At 38.8% G+C, this 21,277-nt stretch overlaps 1 protein-coding gene across 2 annotated transcripts in view; it reads left to right on the forward strand.

The window, feature by feature from the left end:
- Nucleotides 1-21,277, forward strand: part of LOC146469271 (serine/threonine-protein kinase Nek11-like) — a 34,135-nt gene continuing 12,858 nt past the window's right edge. For both annotated transcript variants that reach the window (XR_014867262.1, XM_085123537.1), the window contains exons 1-11: nt 1-112; nt 236-418; nt 1,449-1,533; nt 3,814-3,894; nt 5,335-5,453; nt 6,436-6,465; nt 6,784-6,818; nt 13,156-13,282; nt 14,787-14,844; nt 15,105-15,196; nt 16,118-16,196. Coding sequence is in view for 1 of the 2 variants with exons in the window: in XM_085123537.1 (XP_084979663.1) it covers nt 264-418; nt 1,449-1,533; nt 3,814-3,894; nt 5,335-5,453; nt 6,436-6,465; nt 6,784-6,818; nt 13,156-13,282; nt 14,787-14,844; nt 15,105-15,196; nt 16,118-16,196 (861 nt within the window). In the remaining variant the exon portion in view is untranslated. The remainder of the gene's footprint in view (nt 113-235; nt 419-1,448; nt 1,534-3,813; nt 3,895-5,334; nt 5,454-6,435; nt 6,466-6,783; nt 6,819-13,155; nt 13,283-14,786; nt 14,845-15,104; nt 15,197-16,117; nt 16,197-21,277) is intronic.

Below are 21,277 nucleotides of genomic sequence, written 5' to 3' on the forward strand. Positions count from 1 at the left end.
TTAGTCCGTCATGTATTCTTTATTGTAGTGTGTCACGGAGAGTACATCAACAGATTGTATCAAGGAAACCCACAAAAGTTGAAAACCTTAACATGAAGTCGCCTTTGTAAATGTAAGACATACTATGATACTACAGTTACTAGCAAGAGCGTTCAGTGGTGTAAAAAGTTTTGTCTGTCACAAAAGCAGTGACCCTTATTAGTCATAACGTTGTTATATGTTCTTCGATCATCAGCTGCAGAGTTTTTAATGGAGTGTTTGCCATGCCACTGCCGAAGAAAATACCTCGAGGTGGAAATTCCAAAAGTCAAGATGCTGACCGCGTGTTCGCAAATCGTTACCGTGTGGAGAAGAGGCTTGGCAGTGGCAGCTTTGGTACAGTGTATTTGGTGGAGGATACAAGGACTAAAGGCGAATGGTAACGTGAATTCTGTCATGTAATAAGTAATGAGCTTAATTGAATAAGTTTATCCTTCAGGATGTCTTGCAGGTAGAGCTAGATTTGAGGTTGCACATCTGCCAAACTGTTGGTAAACGTATAATCAACAGTTACCAGTTGGGGATTTTGAATAATTATTTGAATTCTGAAAGATTCTGAAAGATCGATCTAAACTTTGGTTTGCCTTGCAATTGCTTTCATTTGCTCTTTTCTTTCCAAGTGTCAGAGCAAGTTTGCAAAGATTATATACCAGTCAATGGAAAGCTCTGCACCATCCTACCTGAGAATAGAGCAATCAACTAATCCCCACCAGTCCCCCCTCATGCAGCAAGTATACATGTAATCTGCACTTTTGTTCCCCACCCTGGGGTCTCCCATTCGAGATATTGTTACTGTAATCAGTAAATAGCATTATTTACCGAGCGTCAAACCTCCCAGTGCAATTGCTGCTTCTAAGAAGCCTCTTCCTGTAAGCAATAACTTTTTCAAAATACTACAATTTCCCCAGTTCAGTATTTCTAGTTAAACTCTCACAGACAAAGACAATTTTGTTCATCATTTTGGCCTTTAGTGTGTGGAAAAGCTCTATCAAGCACCAATAGTTGTCAAATACATGTAGTTTTTTTTAACAACTTTTGCTCTAGTCTGTTGTGGCCCTTATCGCCTTGAAAAGCAACTAATTAAACTATTGGTACTCTGCACCTCTTCATTTGTTTATTGGAAATTTTGTTCACAAAGATAGTCAAAGAGTATTTCCGTTTTTCTACACACCTTTTTGTGCCTTGTACAATCATATTTTCATATTTGTGGTTACGGTCAGTTGTGAGGCTAAACAAGGCAAAGAATGTGTCATGACACTTGCTGGCTCTTGTTTTAACTCAGAAAATTTTTGCTCAGAAATAAATGACCAACTACAAAATAATTAATGTGACCAAAAATTTGATGTAAGATGGTTACTCTTTCAGCCCTTCAATTACTTTAATTACTTTTAATGGATTTTTGGATTTAGGAAGGTTTTGAAGGAAATTTTTGTTGGCGAGCTGCAGCCAGATGAAACAGTTGATGCAATGAGAGAAGCCAAGTTGTTGTCCACGGTATGTTTTTCTTTTTGAAAAGTACCAGTAATATTTGGTTTAAATAAACCACTTTAAATGGCTGGTATATCAGAGGATAATTTGAGAAGATAAAAGATTGTCTGAAGAATGAATAGGTGGCTACATGAGAGGCAAGCTTCAAGGGCCACTGTAAATCTGAAGGCAATCATTCAGTCAAGGGTATCATCTGTAGATATATTAGCCAAAACCCAGGAAGTGGTCTACTTAGACTGTTCACAGTCCCCCTATTTTTTTGTGGGATTCTCGAGACTGTTAAGCTTCGATGGATCTGCCGTCATCTTGGTTTGTAAAGGTGAGCGCGATCTGGGGAGAGTGTCTAAACTACCGAGGAGAGCGGGAGTGGGTGTTAGATGGCGGCAGCTCCATCGAAGTGTACCAGTCTCGAGAATCCCACAGAAAAATAGGGGGACTGTGAACAGTCTATGGTCTACTATACTTTGTAACTTTTTTGTTAATTCTCACAACATGCTTTATGTCGTGTTAAAGAGGAAAAAGATACTGTTGACTATAGTTTGACTGCAGGTGTTGATTTGTTACTCAACTTTACTAGGACTGTCACCATAATAAAAAGTTTAATTGAAATACAATGTGATTTTTTTATTAGCAAACCAGCAAATCAAACAGGGTTTTATATTTTTTCTATATCCCATTGTCCAATTGAATCCAATTAGATTTTTCAGAGATACAATAACTGAATATGATTTTTTAAAACCAGTTCATGTATAATTAAAGTTGAAGTTGAAGTTAATTGTTTAATTATTTACTTTTAAATACCTTTTATTGTTTTTAGCATTCCTTTTTTATCATTCATGCTATTAAATTTTCTTGTATTGTTTTGATGTAGATATCTTAGAGCTTTTAGTCAGTATCTCATTAGTCCTTTCACAATTGTATATATTAAGCACATGCTAATTGTACTTCTTACCTTGAACTTGAAAATGACCGTCGGACGGTCGAAATGTCGTTTTTTTATAACGTTAACTTTTACAGTTAAATCTGTTTCCAAAAATTTGTTGATTCATGTATATATGTATCACATCACATGAATTTCTACACCAATTCATTTAGTGTTGATTAGCTTTATTTATTTTTTCTTGACATGAAGTCTTGAAGGGAATGTAATATTTATACAGAAGGGAATATTATTTAATTTGATTCAAAGTTACATTATTTTAATACTATAATTTTATAATAATAATAATAATAATAATAATAATAATAATAATAATAATAATAATAATAATAATAATAATAATATAATACATGTAATTAATGATAATTATAATTATAATAGTACATTATAATGTTATATTAAATGCACATGTTAGTGAAATTGCCATTGATTTCCCTGCTACCCAATACAGAATACAGTCAATCTACATCATGTGTGACCAGTAAAAATTTTTATTTCAAATGTGTTTTGCATTTTCATGTCAGTTTTGAACACTGCCAGTGAGATTTCAGCGTTTTCCATAAAGACAAAGTTGTCAGTTTCTTACAAAATCTCTATAGCAAACAGCTGACAATCCATTTTACAATGGAAACTGAGATTGGCATCAAAATTCTCGTCTTGAAACTTTGGTTACAGAATATGCAGATGGATGCCTCACTATCAGTGTTAACAGAAAGCCTATACACACTGACCAATACCTGGTATACATGATATGTATAATTCACACCGCCCTCAATCAGTAAAACATAATGTTGTCAAGTGCTTATATGATCAATCTGAACATGTCATTACTAAACCATTGGTCATAACTGAGGAGAAGAAGCACTTGTCATTAGGTCTTGTCTAAATCACTAATGAATATCTGTATTCATTTGACACGAATAGCAACACTAAAACTAAGAGACAAACAGCCAGAAAAGAAGCTTTCATCTGAAGTAAAATCCACCATGGTTCTGCCATATACACTGTATCAAATTAAAAGGGTATCAGTAGCTCTTTTACATTAGCAAGGCAGTGGACTGGTTTTAATCTGAAACAACACTTAGATCATACTTAGTCACATGGATGAGCATAACTGTTGTAGGTTAAAATGAATCCAGGTTAAAATGATTTCAACCTAGGTTGATTTGTATTTTCCTTTGTTAAGGTTGGGTAATTTACATCTGAAACAAAGGAAAATAGAAATCAGCCTAGGTTGAAATCATTTTAACCTGGGATTCATTTTAACCTACAACATAACCAGCTAAAGGTGGTCAAAGTTACATGAAAGATGTATATGACTAACAACAATAGTTGTTCCTTTTCAGCTGAACCATCCCAACATTGTGAAGTTCCTTGACAGTTTTGTAGATGGAGAATCATTTTGTATAGTTACAGAGTATTGTGAGGTAAGTCTTGTTCTTCTCCCCAGCTAGGAAGCTGTAGGTAATGAGTAATTCTTAGAATAATGTTTTTCATACATGTACATTTAGGTCCCTCCTTACATTTAACTATATATTGTACAGTATCACTAGCAATGACAGTTCCTATTATAATTGGTCATATCTGTGCAGCTGATGCATAAACAAACTAAGCAGAGCCTCCTTAGCCCTAAACTCTCTACTAAATGGCAAAAAGTGATAAACGGTCCAACTAACTTAGTTTGGGGTTTGTTTCTATTTTAATTTGTATTTTCTTCCCATGTATGACTGCCACCATAAACTGCAGAATATTATTGTCACAAGGAATTAAAACAAAATTAAAAAAATTAAAACATCAAACACTGTAAAAATCATAATTTCTGGACTCCAGATGAAGGCTGGCTGAGAAGTGACCTTTGGAGTTTTGACGCTGCATGTGGGTACTAGTTAATAAAATGAGAATGATGTATTATTCAGTAATGACACAGGCAAACTCGGAAAAAGAAATTCCGAGTGCTCCTATCAGGAGTCGAACCCAAGACCTTCCGGTTACTAGCTCAAATACTCTATCACTGAGCTACAGGAGACTCGTGGAAGCTTATATAAGGCCATTAAACTAGGTTCATGGGACAAACATCCTGCATACTGCTAGGATAAAAACAGGAGCGAAAGAAAATGGCACAGAAAAATTCTGGATAGGTTTGAATAGGATTTAAACCCATATTGACCCCATATTAGGTGTTGTTGGCAGTACTTAAGTGCAACTGCCTTACCACTGAACTATAATCATACCCTTTAAGTCTTGGCTACTGCGACAAGTTCATAACAATAATTTCATTATTTTGTTGATAATTTATTCTCTATAATAATGTCCTAAAAGTGTGTAAAGTATTATAATTTGTGAACTAAGTAGTTTTGTAAAGGTCTCTACTATTGTGCAAATTAATGTCTATAAAATAATGTTTAATATTTGAATAATTATTACAAATTGGTTATAAATGTGATGGCTAAATGATGTGGATAAGGGCTTGATATGTACATGTATAATAGACTCTAATTAATAAAATAAATTAAATAAAAGAAAGATCCTTGCAGATATTTACGCAACTTAAGCAGTTGTGAAAAGATGTTTCATATTTCATAGACTATAATAAATATCACTAACCAACAATCCATTGGAAGATGTCAAGAAATCATTTATCCCATAAACAAACTGTTTTGCAAGTAATTGTGTGTTTAACAGTAATTTCTTATTGCTCAAGTACTGATGTGGAATGTCCAATTATTTGTAATTCGTGGAAGTTACTTGGTTGGACATTTTACAAGCTGTTGATGTTGTAATTAGAACTGAATCCTCATACAAGAATTATACTAAAACGTATTCACAGCAAATCAAACATGAATGGTTAATTATGTTTGTTAAACTAGGGTGGTGATCTGGATGACAAAATCAAGGCTTGGAAGAAAGCAGGCCGGTCATTTGATGAGTCACTGATTTTGGCTTGGTTTATACAGCTGGTGTTAGCTGTCAAATTCATGCATGAAAAGTAAGATAATGTTGTTATTCTTGACTATGAAAGGAATTGCAATGAAAGTACTTTTCGTTTGCAGGATTTAATGTTCACCAGGTACTCACATCTGCTTGTATTGGTACTTGACATTTTCACTAGAAATTAATATGAAAATTACATATGAAATGTCACAAAAATATAAAGGATTGCAGCTCCATGACCCTGAACACCCTGAAGAAAATAGCTTTTATTCAGAGCATGCCATCTTTACAAAGAATCTTGGATGTAACTGAACTTGAAGTTATATATTAACCCTTTCACTCCCATGGGAAATGTCGTATTTTTGTAAAACGGCAGCTGTGAACCCCTACACCAACTGTAATACACCAATTAAAAGGTTTTTTCTGGGGCATTGTGGAAATCATTCCAGCTAAGACAAAGGAAGTAACAGAAGAGAATGAAAAGTGTTTAAAACGAGAAAATATAAACCTTAAAATACATCTCACTTCTCGTATACACTGGGTATACCCCTGAACTATAGCTTAATTTGCAGATCTCAGCACATAGTTTCTTGTCAAATGGTGACTTGCTCTTAAAAGTGTAAGAGGAAAAAGTTACAAAAAATGGAGGGGTGGTTAATCATGTCTTGTTTAGGAGGGGGGTAAGATTTTATGCTTCCATTGTGCAGATCTCTCCAAGATCTGTTTGGTGTCCAAATTTGATACAAATTGACCCAATATTGGGCACGTAATGACTTTTTGTGCCATATGGCACTCTTGGGAGTGAGAGGGTTAAGCACCACAAAGTGTCCCAAAGAATCGGTGACTTGAACAGTCAAACACTACATCCAGGTCATTTTGTTTTTTGTGACCCTTTGGGCTCAAATCTTTGCATCTCATCCTAGAAGTTATATGTACCAACATCCCCTGAAAAGTAAGTGGAAAGTTTAATTTGGTGAACAAACTTAGTGCATGAAGTAATTTCAGTGTAAAATAATATTATTTTTGTTTGTCTTCAGGAGAATACTACATAGAGACTTGAAGACAAGGTAAAAGTTGTTGCTCATCAATCTTGTAAAGTACAATGTATTATGTAATGAAGTTTTATACATGTATATTGTTTTGTTCTATCTTGTCATTGCTCCCATAAATGATTAAAACACAGAAAATCTGGCCCATCGGCATTATTGTGTAACATAAATGCACCCACAAAATCATGCCTGGGCAGGCTGTATATTAATTAATTTTGTATTATGAAAGGTGTTTAATTAATTTTGATTATGTACATGCAGTACATTTTTATAACTTCATCTATGTGTTATTAAGCTTAGATATTAACTAAGAACTTTGTAAATATTTTTTTTCAGGAACATTTTCCTCAAGAAAAACTTGATAAAATTAGGTATGTTTCTGTGATATATAAAGCATCATAGACTCTGGGTAGGGTGGAAGGTGTTTAAGATAACAATCTTTGATTTTCATACCCTAATCTAAGACAAAATAGTGCACGTTAGGAAGTCTCAGGATGGAGCTGCAGGCACAATTGTTCTTTTGTGATTTCTCACCACACCGGTGCTGGTGTAACATTGACAGATTGGTTTAGAAAGCATCCTAAAGTTCTGCCAATTTAAGACATTCCCAACATTAAACTCAAACCATTTCCAAACAAAGTACTTTGCATGAAGAAAGTGATATAATATTATTAAAATCCTGTTCAAGAAAAAAAGCCCTTAAAACCATACTCTGGAGAGCAGGATGACCTTGTGTAGGGCTGTCAACCTCTCATGTCTTCAAATATGGAGAATATCGCTTCCCAGCCAGCAACAACAAAGCCCTATCAAGGCTAAATTCACAGCTTCAGTTGGGGGGAAGGGGGAGGGGGGTGGGGAGGAGACTCTTTTAACTCTATAAAACGGTACCTGAAACAATGCTTAACATTTAGAATTTCTTTCACGGAAAGTCGAGTCTACCACAGATAGCAAACTTCGGGAATTATTGGGGAGATTACAGACATAACTATGGAGACCAGAAGATACAGCTCAAAATCTGGAGATTACAGACATAAATCTGGAGACCGGGAGATATGGTTGAAAATCTGGAGTCTCCCAGATGAGCCGAGAGAGTTGACAGCCCTGCTTGTGCCATTAATGCCAATTAAGTACATAATCATAGATAATTTGTTGTGGAAAAGATTGCAAAAGAGCAGCTGTGAGGGAAAGAAGCATTACTGGCTAAGCTTATGTGCCATTAAGGGTTTGATATTAAGAGCTTAGGGATGACTGACCGAAATCATTAACTCTCTGTTTAGGTGCTGGTTAGCTACATGTAAACTATTAGGCAAGAGTGTGATAGGAAAGTTCTAATAAGTGATGTTAACCTGAGGGAAGTTTGAACAAGCAACCTTTTATACAAACAAATAGAATGTTTGCAGCACTGTTGCTTTAAATCAGTCTGCTGTATTAGTGATACTGATTGTCATACAAAACTATCACTGACAGACATTGCTTGTTTGGGATGATAGTGAAGAATATTTGGTTCTCAGTCATTTCTGTACAGACTGAACAAAGTGTGGACCAAACTGCTACAACTTCAGGCCATTGTTTCCCAGTATGGCCCTCATGCTTTGACAATATGAAGAAAAGATTAATAATCATTGTGAACATACATGTAGTTGGTTGAGGAGTTTTAGTAATATGCCTGCAAGCCAGGCAAGTAACAGTGCAAGCCATGTAAGTCATAGAAGTCATGATGCAAGCCAAAGATAAAATTTTATAAATATTTTCTCAAATTTATGCAGCTTATGTTATTGTGCATAATACGAAGACCTTAGACTGTATGTAGAGCTACACTCAGAGCTACGGACTGGCTAATAAGTTTTTTCTTTATCCCAATTATCCTTTTTGATTAGTTTTGCGTGTGTACACAGGGTCCGAAATTGCGCTTTCCTGGTCGCCAATGCGACTAAAAATTTTGCACTGGCGACCAGAATTCCACAACTGGTCGCCAACGGGGGATTAAGGTCATTCCCCTAAAATACAACCTACACTCAGATTTTTTCCAAACTTTGCCCATGTGTGGTTCACTATATGTAAACTGCAAAAATGAAATAAAAAGAGGGGGTCCCCATGCTTGTTCTTCAGCAACGAAGCATTGAAATATGTTAATTTCTGCATGTTTGGACAAAAAGGACTATAATAGTGCATTTGCCAAAAACAGGAATTATTTTCTGAAGAGAACAGTTAACGGCTCATTTCATAGAATGTTTCCCTTGTTCATAAATCATTTTCAATGTGAAATCTGTTTGAAAACTATTCCTAACCAGTACTACTGAGATATTCAACAAAATAATCTAATTCCTTACTTCTGAAGCTAGACCAAAATGTCCATTGGCCAGATATTAGGTGCAAAATTTGATATTTCTAACACTAGGATTTTCCTTAAATTTTCACGGTAGTTAGTAAACGATATTGTGGTTAGAAATCTGAAAAGAGAAAATAGGTTCACCGGGTTGGTTTTGCAGATATTTCACAAAGCAGTGGTAAATCGAGCTTCAAAACTGGTTTCCCTGGGAAGGGACTGGGGCGAGTCTTATGAAAACACCTTAATTTCCGCGCAAAATGCAAATTAAGAATTTTGTTGTTAGATGCAAGTCAGATTGAGTGATACTCAGTAGTTAGCTAGAAATGAGCGTAAATTTTTTATTTTGCCATTGTGCGCAGTAGAGTTGCGCACTGCAAAACAGGGGAATGACCTTAACTATTTCATGCCACGATCATTATACAAACAATAACACTTACTTTGATTTTCAGCCAAATTGATTAAAATAAAATTCAAAGCCACCCGCCAATTGGTGACTTACTTTTTACCTTTCCGCTGATTTTGAAGTATAAAACCAATTTTTCTGTTGTTAATTAAATCTACCACAACGTTTCACAGCTACGATCAGCGTGTTTGTATTTAATCTTATTCGTTAGCAGAAAAATCGCCATTGCGGCCCCAAATGTGTTCTCTTCGTTCTGATTCTTAAAAGAAAAATTGGCAACCAAAAAGTTTGATTTGTGTTTTACTGCGAAGGAAAAATGTTATTGACACTTTTTGGCGACCACATTTTTCCATATGGCGACTGAAAAAAAATATTTACTCGCCAGTTGGCGCCTGCCTAAAAAAGTTAATTTCGGATCCTGGTACAATTGCTGACTTAGTCTGGTCATAATAAAACAGGAAATGAGCATTTGATCTCAATAAGTGGTTTTGTGGTTTTTCACCTTTGGAAGATTGGGGTGAAAAGAAATCTCCAACCAAGGGCATGGAACAGAGTAGATGGTCTGCCAATAGAGGTTAACTATAAATGAATGACTTGCCAGCCATGGGGCTCTTTAGCAGGTGCTAAGCTTGACTTTGTCCTTCTTTCTTCTTTCCTTGCTGTTAAATTGTATTTGATGAGAGAATCAAAATTCCAAATTATAATGTCTACTATTCACAAAGAGAAATTGGAGACACATTTGGGCCAGAAAACACATTTACCGGTATTGTTGTTCGCGCCCCAAAATTTAAGGGTTAAAAGAAATTGGACTTAATGTGTGAGAAAATAGTGATGGGGAAAGGAATACAAAAGTCATAGAGTGTGTCCATGAAGGCCAGCGGCCATAACGCCAACAACGCAGGTGAGTGTAGTGAGTGGGAGTGCCAAGTAGCATTTGTGAGCGTCTGGCCGCCAATCCCCATGAAGTTGTATGAGATGGTCAGAAAGCCGGCTTGATATGCATATGTTACCCTCTCCCCTTTGGAAGCTGTGGGGAGAATAGTCTGCTGGATTGAGGCCCAGCAGGCTGACCAGACATTTTAGAGTTGTAATGAAGAAGTGAGCCATGACTGGAGTAGGACGATTGGCCGTAAGGAAGCAAAAGAAGGGCGCTCAAGGAGTAGCCAGAACTAAGGCAAAGTAATGTTGAATCATAGCAACTGGACAAAGCAAGGAGTTGGGAATGCTTGGGAGTGGAACAATGTGGATTCCATCCTTGCATTGTCGGGTCTTGGACCACTTGATACGGAGCAAGCAACCAGAACTGGTGAATTTGATATCTTGTCTAGTGAGATACCGGTTGCAGTCAAATGTTGAAGTGGAGGGTGACACTAGGGTTGTCTTCCATAAGAATGAGAAGAACACCACTGTAAAAAGTGCCCCAGTCAAAGCTTGAGAACATGTCGCAGAAACGATAAAAGGAATTCCATTGAGATCACAGGTTCCATATGGTTCCTGGAGCATAAGCCTGGGCTTGGATCTGAAACGAGATGGCATAACTGGGGATCCGGTAATCCTAATGAGAGGTTGCTTTCAGTGGAGGGGATGCCTGAGAAGGGAGAGAAAAGAGTCCATTAGAGATCGATTTCGAAGTCAAACAGCTGTGTAGGGCAGAAGGTAACAGTGGTGGGGAAGTCTGCCGTCAATTCGGTGAAACACTACAGGTGCGAAGGGGATAAGTGCCACCGACTTAAGGACGGTGCCTACTAATACAGAGGTATAGTTGCGCAGTTTATGACTATGCGGGAAATGTAGATCTTAGTAAGGGCTATTGAGATCCATAAAGAGGATTGGGGGTAACCACGCATTTTTCAGAGATAATTAAGCAACAATTCTAAAAAGCAGTAAAATACAAAGCAATGTATGGCATTTTTGGCCAAATTGAAGCTTTCTCATTTCTGAAAAATGTATGGTTACCCCAAAATTTCTTTTTGGATACCAAGAGCACATGCTAAGTTCTGCTTTCTCCGCATAGTTTTCAACCGTGCAAAAATATCCCTGTATTAGTAGGCGCCACCCATGGGAAACCCGAGTACCTGGAGATGCACAGAACGTATGCGCAGTAACAAAAATAGGCACCGTCCTTAAGTGATCAGTGATGAAGTTTTCTAAGCCTGGGATATGTTTGGCACGAACATCGATGTCATTGTGGACGGTGAGAAACCAGATTTCCCGTAAACAAAGCTGCATTCCTGGCACATGTGAATGGCCAGAGTTGATGGCAGGGACGCTATTGATGTAGACTTTCTCAAAGTCGCTCGCTTGCTTCTCATTGAGTGGACCTGGCTCACTCGCGCTCCATGCTCACTCACTCAAGCTCTGATGATTGCGCTTTGCGCTCCCTAAGCTCGACTTGTAAGCAAGTCTAGCTATTGACATTGTCACATTGGAAAGTGATGCGCTGGCTGCAGCGAAGGTGACCCCAAAGTTTGAGGGCGACCATGATCATTAGAGGTGGTGGAGAATAGCATCAGGAAAAGGGATGTGGAAATACAGTCCGTTAAAATAGCCTCCAGCACTAGTACTACAGGCATCAGTAGAGAGGAAAAGATGGTCATCGAGCCAAGAAAAATCTTGATGATGGACACACCATTGTAGTGATGTAGGAAATGGCACCACCAGCGAACATCAGGTTTATTAATTAAGACAGTCAGTCAGACAGTGGGCAGAGGCTGGATGGTTTTGTGAAAGTGGACATCACCCCAAGCAAGGAGTGCAGATCATGATGGGAGATGTGATCAGCATGAACCAAAGCTGCACAGGGATGAAACAGTTCCTGGAGGCGGCCGGAGGTAACAGAAATGGTCATGTCAGAAGTATTGACCAGCACACTCAGGAAGACCATGGAGGTAGAAGGAGGTGAGTCTGTCTGGTGAGGACTCCAGGCCTAAAGAGTTTAAAAGATCAGCCAAGGCTTGAAAGGCCTGAGTTGATTTGTCTGCAGTCTCCACTCCCCTGAAATCGTCGATGTTATTAGTACAAGAGTAGCCAAGGGACTTGAACATGAACGTGATGGCAGAGGTAGTGTTCTAGCACATCATGGCTACAGAGCGAAGGTGAAAGGGTGGAGCGACGTCAAAATAGAGGCTGCCGCCATGCTTGTAGCCCAGTAGTTGGTAATCACGAGGATTGATACACAATTGCCGATATGCATGGCTACGGTCCATGTTGAACACATGGCAGTGTAGATCTTTAAATTGGATAATATCCAGTAAGGCATCACAACCTAAAGCTGTCTCCAAGATAAGTATCACGTGGAATCTCACAGTTGATGGATTTGGGGGGGAGGGGGGGGGGGGGGCTCAAGGCAACGACCACGCGTGGTTTTCCTGAATGACTCTAAGCAATTTGAAGAGAAGAAATCAAGATATTGAGGGAGACAGGATTAGATGCAAATGGACCACAGGTTGCACCGAGTTCACATTCTTTAGTAAGAAGGACGTCAGTGCAGGGATTGGATGAAGCGGAACTGTGATTTTGGGGCAACTGGGTGGGACGATTGATGCTTGTGTAACCTACTGGTCAGCCAAACTTGAGGAAGTTGCAGAGTGATTTCTCTGGATAGTCACGAAGGTGTTAACACCATTTAGGGATGTTTAGGTTCAAGGGGACAGGAGGATGAAGCATGAAGGCATTGGGACCGGAGGCAGTTTGTAGCCTTAATTCTTTCATCCACAGTTCAAATGTATGAATTTCATATTCACTTTCATCCCATCACCTCTATGGGAATATGACAAAATCACAAAATGACCGGTTTCCAGCTGGCTTTGATAGCTCAGTTGGTAGAGCACTGCATGGGTATCAAAAGTTCAAATGCTGTTCAATCCTGAATTTTTGTCGGGCTATATTTTTGCAACTCTTTTTAGTTGTGTACATATCTGCTATGTTCATTCACTTATTCATTGATGAAATTATTGTTTTTGGATTCGTTTCTCAGGGGACCTTGGCATTTCAAGGATTCTTATGGGAACATCAGATATGGCAACCACATTTACTGGTACACCCTACTATATGAGTCCTGAGGTGCTTAAACATGAAGGATACAAATACAAGTCAGATGTTTGGTATAACTCAATGATTCATGTTCCTTTATACAATACACTCAGCTTAACATGCTGTTAGCAGATAATTGTGGCTGAATATCATTTAGGCTTAGTTAAATTTGAGCCAGGGGCAGGGGCACCCTCAGGAAATTTCAGGAATAACTGCTTTGCCTGCCATTGCTATCGTGCTTGCATTTTGCTCACTACTCCCTGGGTGATTGGTCTTGGAATTTTTCTTTGCAACCATGCTAAAGATTTCATCAGAATAATGTTGGCCCCATTTCAGATCAAATAACAATATTATTAAACCACACCTTTTTCAGATCTGGCACCTAAACTCCACAAATTCCTCCTGAATACACATACACATACTTATGTGTATGAAGTGTTTAATATTGCCTCTTTATAATGGGGAGTATTTTCTTATTTACTTATTTTTCTCTTGTTTTCCTTTGAAGATAAAAAGACATCAGATAAAGGTGCTCTCATGTTCCCTTACAAACCCAATTTCTGACCAAAATGGCAAAATTATATGAACCAATTTTACACCAAAACCATGCCCCTCATTGGGGAAGTGGGATTAGGATCATTTTTATGTTTCTACAGGGAAGTAGTCCTCTCCTCTGGGAAGAAGTTGAATGTGTGGCTAACGGGGAAGTGTCACCTATTTTTACCAATACTGTGAATAACTGATTAGAAGTGGAAACAGCAGTTTTGTTAACAGTATCACTACTAGTGCACAGAAACTAATATTAATTATGTTTGGCTGCAGATGATCAGGATGAAAATGGATGACAACTTGAAAAAAATTGGCCAGTGTCACTTAATGTTTTCCTCCTGATACTCTAAGAACAATTTCATTTTAGAGATAAGGTTGTTTGTCAAATATTTGAGCAATTTTTTTAAATTAAAAAAACAGTAAAATCTCTGTGACAGTTCCCCTTTAATAAAACATGCACAGAACTGTGTTGAATGGTCAGATATAAAGCATTATGTACGAGTCGCATTTCTGTATATCAGAAACATCAATCTCAACCATGACAATTTCTCATATCTAACTTACAAATGTACAGCTTGAAAAATTGATTCCTTTGAACAAAAAAAAAAAAAACAGTAGCCCCATAAATGATTAGCTGTGATCACTGATGAGCCATAGATCAAGTTATCTGTAGCAATTCTTTTGCTATCTTTTGCAACTTCAGGCCATTTTAGTTACTGTTGTTGTTATTTTAGTCTTTTTGTACAGTTGAACCCCATTTAATGTGGACACCTTGTTATTATGGACAATGTTCTTGGTCCCACCAAATAAATATTCCTTAAAATTAACCTGGACACGGGAGGTATATCTGAGAGGGTCTTTAGGGAGGTATATTTGCGAGGGTCTCTAGGGGGGGGGGGGGGTATAATTATCCGAGAGGGTCTGTAGCTAGTCGGTAAGAGTAACCAGTCATTGGTGAGCATTTGGCTTGGAACTGTGTTTTGCATTGTTGTTGTTGTTTTTCATTTATTTGATGTTTCATCACAGGTCTATGGGTGTGGTGTTGTATGAACTATGTAATCTGGAACATGCCTTCCAGGGTGAGGTAAGCCTAATACAAAACACAAATCTTGTAATCATTTTCATACACACACAGCACATTAAAGAAGTGTAGCTAGACATATGTCAAACAGAAATCACTGATAGCCAGTCATAATACTGGATTGTGATTAATGGTCAGGCCTCCTTGAAAAGAGAAGACAAGTTTTGCCTATAAATGTTGCAGGTTCTGTACATCCATTACATTGTGAATTACTGTAAGCTGTGCCTCCAGAAAGAATCTCATGTTTGTAACTTATGTTTCAGAGCCTGATGGGTGTAATGTACAAAATTGTTGAAGGGAAGCCCCCTAAATTATGTCAAAAATACAGTGTGGAACTTCAGGTCTTGTATGAAAGGTATGATTGTGTATCTCGCTCACATCAGTGCTTTGAAAGCAATTAAGATGTGTGAGCATGGGTAGTGTGTGTGGTATCTACTATGGCTGTCTGTATGATGTGACCATTCCTACAACCTTTTCAAGTAGAACTGTGACCATACAGTGTCTTCCTGACTGCAAAACCCACACTAGTATTGTAGTGTGGATTATAATTATGTCCTTTGTTGTTGATTTAAATTTCTATAATTTTGTCCCTTTCTTTGCCAAGGCCAAGTAATATGGGTATCATTTCAAACAACTTATCATGCAATAAATTGCTCAGAAATAATGAAGTGTCTACCTTGCCATGCTTGTTACATGGTGAATGTAACTTTTTCTATTTCAATTGGTAACCATATAGTACTTTGGACGTCACTGCTCCCAGCAGTATGCAGGATGCTTGCCACAATTTAATTATGTACTTAGAAAATGTTGAAGCTCAACATAAGCTTAGTGGTTACAACATGTTGACTGGTGTTCAGAAAGTGATGGGTTTTGATTCCCACCCAGAACTCAGATTGTTTTCTGTGTGGTCTCATATGCTCAAGATACACATTATATCATTGTTTGAAGTTATCATTTTCTGAGCTTACAATTTACCATCTTTATCACCACACGAGGCCTTCAACATTGCCAGCTGTATGCAGGAGATGTGTGCCACAAGTTCTCAGTAACTCTATGGTTGGAGCATCCAAGCCATGGGTTTCCATTCCTGTCAGGGACTTCAATGTTTTCTTTGTGTGATATTCTGCAGGTGTCGCAGTTTATTAACTGCAATATCGAAATGCCTCCTTATATTATCAATTTTAAATTGATTTTGTAAAATGGTTATTTTAGTATATTAGCCAAATTTTTCTCCTGCAAGTTTTTATATCTATTGTGGTTGTCTATTCTGTTTCAGGATGTTAGATAAAAATCCAGCCAATCGACCAAGTGCAAGTGAACTTCTTAGAAATGAATATATTGCAGAGAATTTAGCGGTAAGTTGCTGTTTAGAGCTTACTACAGTGCACCATACACATATTGTTATTAAAAGGAAACTCCATTATATGAAATATTTTTTATTTCCTGGATCAAATCTTTATGTTATTCATGTATGAAAATAAAAAAAATTCCTATCAATTTTTTTCCTGCATTTGAGGAGTTTAAAGGTGTCAAATTTCACTTCCGTTTGGGTACAATCCGCGCAATACAGGAGACTGGGGATAGTAGGACAGTGACGTCAATGCAGGAATGCTAGTCTTGTTCTTGTTGTTGTCATAATAATAATAATAATAATGATAATAATAATAATAATAATAATAATAATAATAATAATAATAATAATAATAATAATAATCGCGTTTACGTGAAACGGCAAACGTCACCTTGCCGTTTCACGTTTCACGTAAAATAGCGTGAACCTTTTGACTTTTTGACTTTTGAATTTTGCAAGTTTTGATGAAGCTGTTTTGCGACTCGCTTTGGTGAGTTCATGAAGAAAAGCGCAGTAAGGAGTGAGTTATGAAGGGTTTTTAAACATGAAACTCAATTTGCCCTAGTATGACTTGCCGGAAAAATTATTGGGGTACTTGTTTTTAACAATTAACTACTTACATGTACAAGAAAAAAGGAAGAAATACGTGCGTGTTCTCACGTAGACGGCAAACGCGAAATAGCCTTTTTTTCACGTAGAAACGGTAACCGGCAACTGGCGAACGCAAAAAATGGCGGGAAAATCGTGGTCACGTGGTCATTTTTGCCGTTCGCGTCTCACGTATATGCGATGCTAAATCTCTCTATTAATAATTGCGTTCAACGAAGAACGCACTCCTACTACAGATTGAAGTGGAGATTGTATGGGACAACATTGAATGAATGGATCTTGGGACGCGTATCTGACATCCCCCGCAGATTTTGCAGGGGCGGATGACATCATCACCAACTTGGCAAAGGAGAGTGAGCCTGGGAGCGAGATCATCTAACGCACTCTCTAATCTTTGATTAGTACTAGTAGTAATAATAATAATTGAAACAACACAACCAGTGAAAGTGTTATCCAAAAAGTGAAATTGAAGTTCACGAGGTCTGGACAAATAGGCCATTTCCGAGTTGCTGTGAACCTCATTATGAAAGCGAGGCTAAGTGCAAAGTTTTTATTATGAAAATTAGTTTTCATTCATATGCAAACAAAACTAATTTTAATATCAAAAGCTTTGCACTTAGCCTCGCTTCTATAATGAGGTTCACAGCAACTCGGAAATGGCCTATTGGCTACTTTCTGTTGGAAAGGCGCGGTCACTTTGCATGAGAACATGGTTCAGTGTTTCCAGGCAAAATGGACCTTACACAGTGACGACGACGACGACGACTACAACAAGAACATCAGAAAACAGTAGCTTTAATTAGCAGAACACTGGCCCTGCACGTGCGTTATAATCATTGGTGCATTTCTTTGTCGTCCTCTGCAAAACATTGACATGAAATGACCACAATCAAGGTTTTATGTAGAACGTCAATGCATGAAGATTAATTTTCCTTTCACTTTTTGGTGAACTTTAAAGCCCCCACCATGACGCTAACTCCTGGACGGTTTGGCCACATTATGCACACTAAATGAGAAGAAACCATCGTGAATTTATTCAGAAAACGTGAATGTAATTTTTAAATCTCGTTTTCATTGGTGTCGTAATCATCTCTGCTTAAGGTCCTTATTATCCACGAGAGAAGAAGATTTCCCGGAGTAGTTTTCTGAAGGAAGAACAACACTTATTCCTAAGCCAGGCAAATTTGCAAGTGGAAATCAAAGGCCAATTATGTGCTTAAATAGGATGTACAAACGGTCCACATTGTGCCTTCTGAGACCTGTTAACTGATGGAAGAACAATTAAGGGGAGCGAAATCAAGATGTAGCAGTACTATGGACAACCTGCTAATTGACAGAACCATGACACTGGACTGCCAGAGGGGCAAAAAAATATAAGAGTGGCTTGGGTTGACGTGCGTGTGATATTCGGAGCCAATTAGACGAATGCAACCCCTTTTCATTCTAACCGTGGACAACCTGTTCTATCCGAACTGATCTGTTGGAAAACTACTGGAGGAGTGGCTACACAGCTCACAACTTTCCACACTCTTTCACTAAGTCATGGAAACTATAACAATAAATCAACATCAAACTTAGCTTTGAGTTCAGTTTTTAAGTGTCACAGTCCTGTCACTTTGTAACAAAATCAGCCAAGTATTGAGGAGTGCATCTTTTCCTACTAGGGAAGTGCTTTTCTGTGACGCCTTGGGGATCAAACCGCACACGCTCAATTGGCGGTGTTGGGGTGTCTTGACTAGTGGTCAGGGTTTCTTCCAGCTGCAATTCTGGCTTTTCAACTTCCAATGATGCTGGAATCAAAGGCGATCAAACCGCACACGCTCAATTGGCGGTGTTAAGGTGTCTTGACTAGTGGTCAGGGTTTCTTCCAGCTGCAATTCTGGCTTTTCAACTTCCAATGATGCTGGAATCAGGTCAGCTGAGACCTCCTCTTGATTAGCGATAGAATCTTGGGGAATGTTGGACCGCTGTATAAGATGGTCTTGAACACTAAATGCATCTTTCCTTGTGATGTAAGGCTTGAATACTTTAGCTTAGTTGTGATTAGGCCAACCTTGCTGTACGTACTTGATTACTTGAGCCAGTCTCGGATCAAATCTGGTTCCGTTTTTTTTTTTTTCGTTCACACTCACTGGTGTTGAATTGGGGAGTTCATTTACACACACAGTTTCTGCAGGCAATGGCGTAGTCGGTGGACTAACCAGCAAGGGCAGTCGACTGAGGGCATCAGCATTGACGTGTTCGGGTCCTGGTTTGTAATCAATGGAGTAGTGGGAGGTAGCCAGTGTCAAGGCCCAATGCTGAATTCTTGCTGCTGCCATGGTAGGTATGGTCTTCTCATTAAACAATCAATGATTCCAACGTTTTGCGATCAGTCACTAAACAAAAATGTCTGCCGTAAATATACTGGTGAAATTTCATCACGCCGAATACCAGGGATAGTGCTTCTCTTTCCAGGTTGCAGTAATTTCTGTCTGCAGTGGACAGGGTCCTGGAAGCATATGCAGTTGGATGCTCCGAGCCGTCATCCATTCATTGAGAGAGAATGGCTTCTACACCATGTTGTGATGCATCGCATGCCAAGGTTAGATTCCTCTGACTATATAGTGGACCAGGAGTCTTGGTTTGTGCTCTGACGCATTCATAGGCGCTGCTGCATTGGTAATGGAATCGACGTTGTCTTGCAATGGTTGAATGCCTTCCTTGCCTATCTTGTCAGTGACCCAGGTAGGTTTCTTGAGGTTCCATGAACACACATTTGTTTTTTCCGAAGTCATAAGCCTGCGCTTGCTAGTCGTTTCAAGACTTCTTCCAAGTTGCCTAAGTGATCTTCATCCCAGGCTCTGGACACTAGGACGCAATCCACCCGGGTGATTATGCAAGGAATGTTCTGCAGTAGATTCTCCATGTTTCGCTGAATTATTCCTGGTGCTGACGGTATTCCATAGGGTAAACGGTTGTACTGGAACAATCCTTTGTGTGCGTTGATGGTAATGCACTGTTAAGATTCTTCATCGAGAAGTAGCTTCTTATAGGCCTGACTCATGTCCAGTTTAGTGCATTTTTCACCTCCTGGAGATGCTAGGAGGTCTTCAACCTTCGGGAAAGGATAACTGTTCAGCTTGGACACTTGATTGACAGGTGTTTTGTAGTCTCCACAGGTGCAAATCGAACCGTCTGGTATCAAGATAGGAAGGATAGGACCTGCCCATTCCAAGAACTGAACAGGTTGGATTGTTGCCTCATCTTGTAGCCTCTTGAGCTCAGCCTTAACCTTCCCTGTCATGGCGTACGCCACTTTTCCGCATGGATCTTTGCCCTCGAGCCAGTGAATGTTCCAAGTCCTTCTTGGAACCCTTCAGAGTATTGGCCGATCAATCTTCCAAGTGAAGACTCTTGGTTATTTTGTCAATTTGCATTTAGAACAACTCCTTGCAGTTGAGTCTCAGAACTATCAACCAGTCCCTTCCCATTAAGTTAGGCGGCGATCCTTCCACTACGAGTGTTTGTACGTCCACTTCTTGCTTTTCATACTTCACAACAACGTTCACAGTTCCTAAGGCCTTGTCTAATTCACCTGTATCCCTTCAGAACTTTACTTTAGCGGTTTTCATCTTTCGTACTCTTCTTATTTAAACCTGCACTTACCGGCATCGTGAGGTTTTTCGTTCGGATTTCCGTGCTTCAGATCACGTGAGTTCCTGTCGGCAGTTTCTATTGCGCTGGCTAATTCCATTGCCTTCTTTTAAATTCCAGTTGACTTTCCGCCAGCAATCTCCACTGCATGCGTTCGCCGTACACACTGCAAATCACTCGATCACAAGGCATTTCCTCCAGTTGGTTTCTGAATTCGCAGTGAGCTCCGATAAATTCCTCAGTTTGGCGACATATTATTGTATTTTTCTCCCGGCTGGCGGAAACGGCTTTTAAATTTGAACCGATAGATATTGAAGAGGGTCTTGGATTTACATGGTTCTTGACTAGGTTGACTTACTCTACAAATGACTTGTCGGTAGGCTTCCTTGGATTTACCAAGTTCCTAATTAATTTGTAAGTTTTCGCTCCGTATGTGCTTAGCAGTACCGCTCGCTTCTTGTTGTGGACTGTATTAAATTTATTCGCCGCGAAATAATTCTCGAGTCATTGGGTGTACTCGATCCAGCTGTCATTCTCGTTGTATTCCTCAATGTTCCAGACCAATGCGATGTTTTCGTCCATTCCTCGTCGACAATGTAATATTCTGATGCAACTAAACCTGTCAGAGGTCGAGAACGCAACTCCTTTTAATTCTAACTGCAGTCAACCTTTTCCATCCGAACTGATGTTGAAAAACTACTGAGAGAGCGGTTACACAGCTCACAACATTCCACAGTGCGCAAACCCTATGACTCTATTGACCATGACTGGCTGTGTGCAATGATGGAAGTACACAGATTTTCCACCTGGCTAGGAGGAGGAGGAGTTCATAGGTTATGT

This window comes from Pavona decussata, unplaced genomic scaffold, assembly GCF_977016875.1.
Source record: "Pavona decussata unplaced genomic scaffold, jaPavDecu1.1 SCAFFOLD_125, whole genome shotgun sequence".
NCBI lineage: Eukaryota > Metazoa > Cnidaria > Anthozoa > Scleractinia > Agariciidae > Pavona > Pavona decussata.